This window comes from Juglans microcarpa x Juglans regia, chromosome 6D, assembly GCF_004785595.1.
Source record: "Juglans microcarpa x Juglans regia isolate MS1-56 chromosome 6D, Jm3101_v1.0, whole genome shotgun sequence".
Classification (NCBI taxonomy): domain Eukaryota; kingdom Viridiplantae; phylum Streptophyta; class Magnoliopsida; order Fagales; family Juglandaceae; genus Juglans; species Juglans microcarpa x Juglans regia.
In genome coordinates, this window is record NC_054604.1 from 30821277 (window position 1) to 30827902 (window position 6626).

Genomic DNA, 6626 nt, shown 5'->3' on the forward strand with positions numbered 1-6626 from the left:
TCCTTACCACTTCTTCCATAACTGACAATAATCAATACAACAACTATTTCAACTCAAAATTTGGCTCCATCTTTAGGAATCAAATGATACATTTGAGCCGTGGACCACTGCTGTATTTTGGGTTTTCGTGTTGGTTTACATTATCTGTAGGAGTTTTCGTGTCATTTTCATGTTCCTAACCAACCGCCTGAGTTGATACAAATTGCATTTATTGATCCCAACATTATTATCCTTGTCCCTTTTACAAGACAGGTTTCTTTAATTTTTAGAGCTAGATAGCTCTCACACCCAATTGATGTGTAGAAAAATAAGTCACTTTCTGAGTATCTTCCGTAAAGATAGAAGTGATCTATTGTTTCTCAACAACATTGGACACTGTACACTTGGCAGTATCTTTATTGAAGCCCAAGCTTGGATTAGACAATGAAACTGCTTTCACATATTAGTTTTGCTTGTTTGTGAACTCTGTACTTCGTATGGCACCGCCGTGAAGATCTTATACCTAATGAGCAGTTGGGACAAAGAAATGAATAATTTGTTATGTGTTAAGCTTGTAACTTGTCTGACATAGTTATGCGTTTAATGACATTGATGTTTTCCTATAAACATATATATATGTAATGTATCAGTAATATAATTTAAAGTATAAAGTGTAAAACTTGTAGTAGTACTATTTAAAATACAAAATAAGTATTTCCAGTAGTGTGGAAAAAGAGAGCAAAAAAAAAAAAAAAAAAAACCAAAACAGGGAAAAGGAAAGACATGCAGGTGGAATAAAATGCAAATTATAAGATAGGTCTTCAAAAGTAGCAGAATAACAAACAAAAATTCAGGGAATTGATGTTTCACTAAACCATTCTTCCACACACACACACACACATGTATGTATATATATATATATATATATATATATATATATATATATATAATTGGTTCAATCAATCCTTGAATTTCTGATTGAAACTGATTCATGACAACACAGTGACTTGTAAACTATATACAAAAATTAGACAGACTACTTTTAACTTTTTATAGGTTGATTTTACTTTAGATATGGATATTTCTCTGCAAATTTGTAACTCCTAGAAGACCAGTACTTGTTTTCTTTTATGGTTTATATAAAAAGTTGATTTCTGACACTATATCTTTTTGTATCATTGTAGGCAATTCGAACGGATGTACAATGGATGCCAACACAAATTGTATGTTAGATCGTGATAGTGATGAGGTAGGAATTGATATAAACATTGAATGTGATGAAACTATTGAACAACCTACGGTTGGAATGAACTTTTCATCTGTAGAATAAATTTGATCTTATATATGAAGTATGGTAAGTAAAAGGGCTTTGGAGTGTGTAAAATAAATTCTAGACATGATGACGATGAGAATGTCAGATGGATTTGCTTGGCATGTGTGCGAGGAGGCACATCAAAGACTAAGGTTGCCAATGTTATGAAACCAAGACAGATAAAGAAGATAGGATATATGGCTAGGATTAATACGGTACTGAATGATGAAAGTGGATATACCCTATCTAAAGTGATCTTGGATCACACACACGTTTGTAGTCCAAGAAAGGCAAGGCATTTCAGATGCTTTAAGAATATTGATGCTCGCGTGGCAAAGAGACTTAAAATAAATGACGAGGCAGAAATAAGATTGTCAAAAAATTTCAAGGTTGTGGTTGTTGAGGCGGGGTGTACGAGAATGTTCCATTAGAGGAGAAGGAGTGTCGAAACAACATTGACAAAGCTAGACAACTTCGCCTCGGGGTTGGAGGTTCTACAGCTCTATGTAAATATTTCCAAGATATGCAAAAAAGAAATCCGAATTTTTTTTATAAGATAGACGTTGACAATGACATGCAGTTAAATAATGTATTTTGGGCAGATGCCCGCAGTAGAGCTGCGTATGAATCATTCGGGGATGTCATTGTCTTTGATACAACATATCTGACTAATGTATATAAGATGCCTTTTGGACAGTTTGTAGGTGTGAACCATCATGGACAGTCAGTTTTATTGGGGTGTGGATTGATATCCAATGAGGACGCTAATACATTCGAGTGGTTATTTGAATCATGGTTGAAGTGTATAAATGACCAACCACCAAATGCAAGCATCACAGACCAAGATAAGACCATGAAAATTACAATTTCGAGGGTGTTTCCAATGTCTAGGCATCGCTTCTGCTTGTGGCATACAATGAAAAAGCTTCTTGAGAAGTTTGGATCACATTCTCGATATGAGGAAATCAAGAGTACTCTGCATAGGTGCATTTATGACTCTTTCAGCGAGCTTGAATTCGAATCACAGTGGCACGATATACTCGATACTTATGATCTGCATGAGAATGCATGGTTGGTATCACTATATAGTGATCGCCGTTTTTGGGTGCTGACGTACGTTAAAGACACATTTTGGGCAGGTATGTCAACTACACGGCGAAGTGAATGCATGAATGCATTTTTTGACGACTACGTTAACTCTAAAACAACTTTGAAACAATTTGTTGAATAGTACGATTCAACCCTCATGAGGAAGGCAGAGAATGAAGCAATTGCTGATTTTAATTCATTTAACAAGGAGATTCCGTGCATCACTCGCTATCCTCTTGAGAAGTAATTTCAAAAAGCATATACAATTACTAAATTCAAAGAAGTACAAGAGGAATTGCGAGGATTTCTATATTTGACTACTTCATTATTGGGATGTGAGGGTGGTAGAAGTACATTCGAAGTTGCCGATGAGATTCGAGTTGGTGATGACTTGTTAAAGCATGCAACCTTCACTGTCAAAATTGATGAAGACCCCCTCGATGTTAAATGCAGTTGTAAGTTGTTTGAGTTTAGGGGCATATTATGCAGACATGCTCTTCGTATCTTGACTCAGCTAGGCAATCATATAGTACTATCAAAATACATCTTAGATCGGTGGAGGAATGTTGTAAAGCGAAAATACACCTTCGTGAAAAGTAGTTACGACACTAGTAGCATTGATGATGCCCGAAGGTACGATAGGATCCAGAATTGCTTCTATGAACTGTGTTTCAATGCTTCAAAGTCCGAGAGCAATTGTGTGAAATTGATTAATCAGATAGAACAGTTGAAGGTACAGTACCCTGGTATTGCTGATCCAGCTACTTCCATGGGGGGCACAACAGTTGATCCAGATACTTCCATAGGGGGCACAACAGTTGATCCAGCCATGTCCATGGGAGGCACAACAAGTAGAGTTCTTAGTCCGTTGGTAGTTTGGAGTAAGGGAAGATCACACCGTCTAAGAGAAAAGTGCACCCTGTTGAGAAGAGTCTTAAAAAATCTAGTACGAGAAGATGATTACACCACGACGAAGTTGAGGTTCATTTTTTGTTTTATGGTGTATATAAAACATTATATTTCTTATAATGATAAATTATTATCTTCATTCCAATGAACAGCGGAGTAGTCATGCTCCAGATGAATGCATTGTCAGCGGCACATAGCATGAGGCTACTCAAACTCAGGTACTTTTTTTCTTTTCACAATTCCTAGATTTGTAATGAATATAAACAAGTTAAAAACAACGTACCTTTGATATAGGATCAACAAAGTCAAGTTTGGACACATGCGCCGAATTTTTTTGCTACTCCTTCGACTACTACAAATTATTCTGCTATTGGATGGACTGTTCCTCCCTCACAGGTAATTCAAAGAACATTATGATGTAGAAATTATTAACACGGTTCATATAATAATTTTAAATAACTCACAGTACACGCCTCATCAAGTATATGCGCCAGATTTTTTTGGTATTGGACAGACTGCTCCTCCCTCACAAGTAATTAAAACTACATTATGATGAACACATTTTTAACACGGTTCATTTAACAATTTTATGCTATGATCAGTACATGCCTCATCAAATATACACTATGGATTTTTTTGGTATTGGACAGGCTGCTCCTCCCTCACAGGTAATTCACACTACGTATTATATTATTTTGGTATTATTTTTTTAAAAGTGTATTGCAACATTTTTTGCAACAACTGGTCAAGTATACACTTGTGACTTTTTGTGACTTTAGGCGCAATGGAGAGGATTGCATGTCTCGGACCAGGATAATGATGCGAGAAATTAATCATACATGATGCAGATGTGGTGATTGGAAGACGCTACGCTTCTAGAAGACCATACAACTTTTGTAATGTAATGGCAGATTTTTGGCTCCTCTATATTTTGTATATTTTGGTAGGGACCAATGATATATTTTGTATATTTTGAGATGGGCCAAAGGTATATTTTGGGAGGGAACAATAGTATATTTGCTCATATATTTTGTAATAAAGGTACATTTTTTTGGTTGATTAATGAAGGGAGGGACAACATGGTCTAATTCTGGTTGATTAATGATCAGTGTCTTATTTTGGTTTCTTTTTATTAATTTTGAAATGAGATACCATTTTCAGGACGAAAATTTAGAAGTGCAAAATTTGTGCAATAAGTAACCAACCATGCATATTAACCATTTATACATTCAAATTTATACATCCTTCACTTTGTACTATTAAAAAAAGTAACCAACCAACCAGTCAAGCATAGTCATATATTACATCTACGTACCAACTAACAAATTCCTTTTCAGAATTTCTCAAAAAGTATGCCTAAACAAAGTACCCACGCCATTGAAATTGCTACAACTACACTGATCCTCTCAAACTTTCGATTGCGCCTTTCAGTCTCTATTTCTAGTCGATGTCGAGTTGTTTGGATATCCATTTCAAGTTGTATTTTTTGAATTTCAGTTTTTAAATAGCTAATTTTCTTCTTGCCATATGGTAGTATTTCCAGGTCATACCAACAAAAAAACACGCAAGAATGCCCAGCCTACAAAATCAACCAACACATATTATTACCTTACAACGATTACCAAATTGATTTTCCAAAAATAGAAAAAAGATGCAAGTAAAATAGATTTGCTCTCGCAAACATTTAAAAATAACTTCTTAGCAAACAATTAAATAACATACCTCAAAATTTTGGCAACTGAAAAATCGACAACCCTCATTATCCTCCGTATGTGCGGTTCATCGACATGCTTTAATATCACAAAAGCATATTGGATAATCATTTTGACAAGAGTTTTTTTAGCATGACATATTGTTAGTGCTACTACGTGCTTCAGACATTGTGTCAATATTAACAACCTCTATTTCTAGACTACCAAATGATTGATTAGTGGCCTCATATAAATTTAAGAACCAACAAAGACACTCTCATAGAAGAAGAGTCCAAGATTGAAAAAAAGAGTCAAATATTGCAACTACATATTATTTTTCGTTTTCAATAATTAAAAAAATATATTAGCCATTTCTTTTTGTTTTGCTGGGCAAATAAAAATAAAATTGGACTATTTCACCCACTTCCCATTAGTGTAGGCCACTCATGTCTCCCCTCACACCAGCTTAAAATTACCTCCAAATTTATCCAAAACCAGGGGTAGTCACATAAACCTGTAAACAAAAGACATCTCAGCCTCCCATCTCCAAACTTTGGTTTTCCTTCCCTTCAAGACTGCCTTCTGCTCTCTTCAACCTCTACCCAAAGCTTTCATATAAAATCAGAAGGAATACAAGAATCCAAACCCATTCCATGTATATTCCCAAAACCAACTAAGAATTTCCAAAAGCCAATTCAACCATCTCTTCCACTCTCATAGACATTAACCTAGCTTTTGTGCTTTCTTTTTTTCTTAAATGGGTTCTCCATCATCTATGGAACTGTGAGTTAATTTTTCATTTAGATGCATTATAAGAGATCAGTGTCTTTTTACATGTTAAAGCATATGGAGTTTATTTTATTTTTTGGAGAGTGCTGAAAACACAATCGACAATTAACCAATTTAACCAAATTGTACCAGGCAGATTGCTAACAATTAAACAAAATTAACCAAATTATGCAGAGCATATTGCTAACAATATTACAACCAAATATTGGGAGAGCAACTAAAAACTAAATTTACAACCAATATTACAAAGCATTTCAAATATTGGAAGAAAATATCAGAAATGTTGTTTATTGTTAGCAGAAATAGAATGTCCTTATTGGGACGTCGATGTGAAAATGGTGAGTCGACGGAAGCTTGAAGGGGAGGCGATGGAATGGCTTCGCGGAAGGGTGGGTTTCTCGAACTGGAATGGAGGCTTGAAGGAGAGCCGACGGGAAGGGTGGGTTTCTCGAAATGGGTCTCTTTGGCCGTCGGATGGCTGGAGGCTTGAAGACGAAATGGGTTTCTCAGAAGGTTAAAGATGAAATGGTGCGAGCCTGGGATGGGTTTCTAGGTTTCTCGGAAGGTTGAAGATGAAATGGTGGGTGCTGGATGGGTTTCTCGGAAGGTTGAAGACGAAATGGTGGGTGCGGGATGGGTTCGATCTCAAAGAAGGAAGTTTGAAGATGAAATGCGGGATGGGTTGAAGATGAAATGTGGGATGGGTTGAATCTCGAAGAAGGAAGGTTGAAGACGAAATACGGGATGGGTTCAATCTCGAAGAAGGAAGGTTGAAGATGAAATGCTCAATGGTTTGTTTTGACTGAAGACGAAGCTAGGTTGAAGATGCTCGACAGGCGTGTTTAATTTTTAATTTT

The 6626-nt window shown here is 35.9% G+C and overlaps 1 protein-coding gene across 1 annotated transcript; it reads left to right on the forward strand.

Annotated features, from left to right (window-relative positions):
- The first annotated feature begins 1865 nt into the window (after positions 1–1865).
- On the forward strand, positions 1866–4122 carry LOC121235529 (protein FAR1-RELATED SEQUENCE 6-like). The gene is made up of 5 exons (XM_041131875.1): positions 1866–2366; positions 2523–2623; positions 2729–3251; positions 3892–3957; positions 4069–4122. Exons 1-5 carry the CDS (start codon positions 1866–1868, stop codon positions 4120–4122), a joined length of 1245 nt encoding a protein of 414 aa, XP_040987809.1.
- Positions 4123–6626: the final 2504 nt, after the last annotated feature.

What these genes read in the sequence shown, in the direction of transcription:
- LOC121235529 (XM_041131875.1), top strand. Translation starts at nt 1,866, where the DNA reads ATGCAGTTAAATAATGTATTTTGGGCAGATGCCCGCAGTAGAGCTGCG. An exon ending in TGCATGAGAATGCATGGTTG is followed by an intron (nt 2,367 to 2,522) that starts GTATCACTATAT and finishes TTTGTTGAATAG; the next exon opens with TACGATTCAACCCTCATGAG. An exon ending in AGGCTGCTCCTCCCTCACAG is followed by an intron (nt 3,958 to 4,068) that starts GTAATTCACACT and finishes TTGTGACTTTAG; the next exon opens with GCGCAATGGAGAGGATTGCA.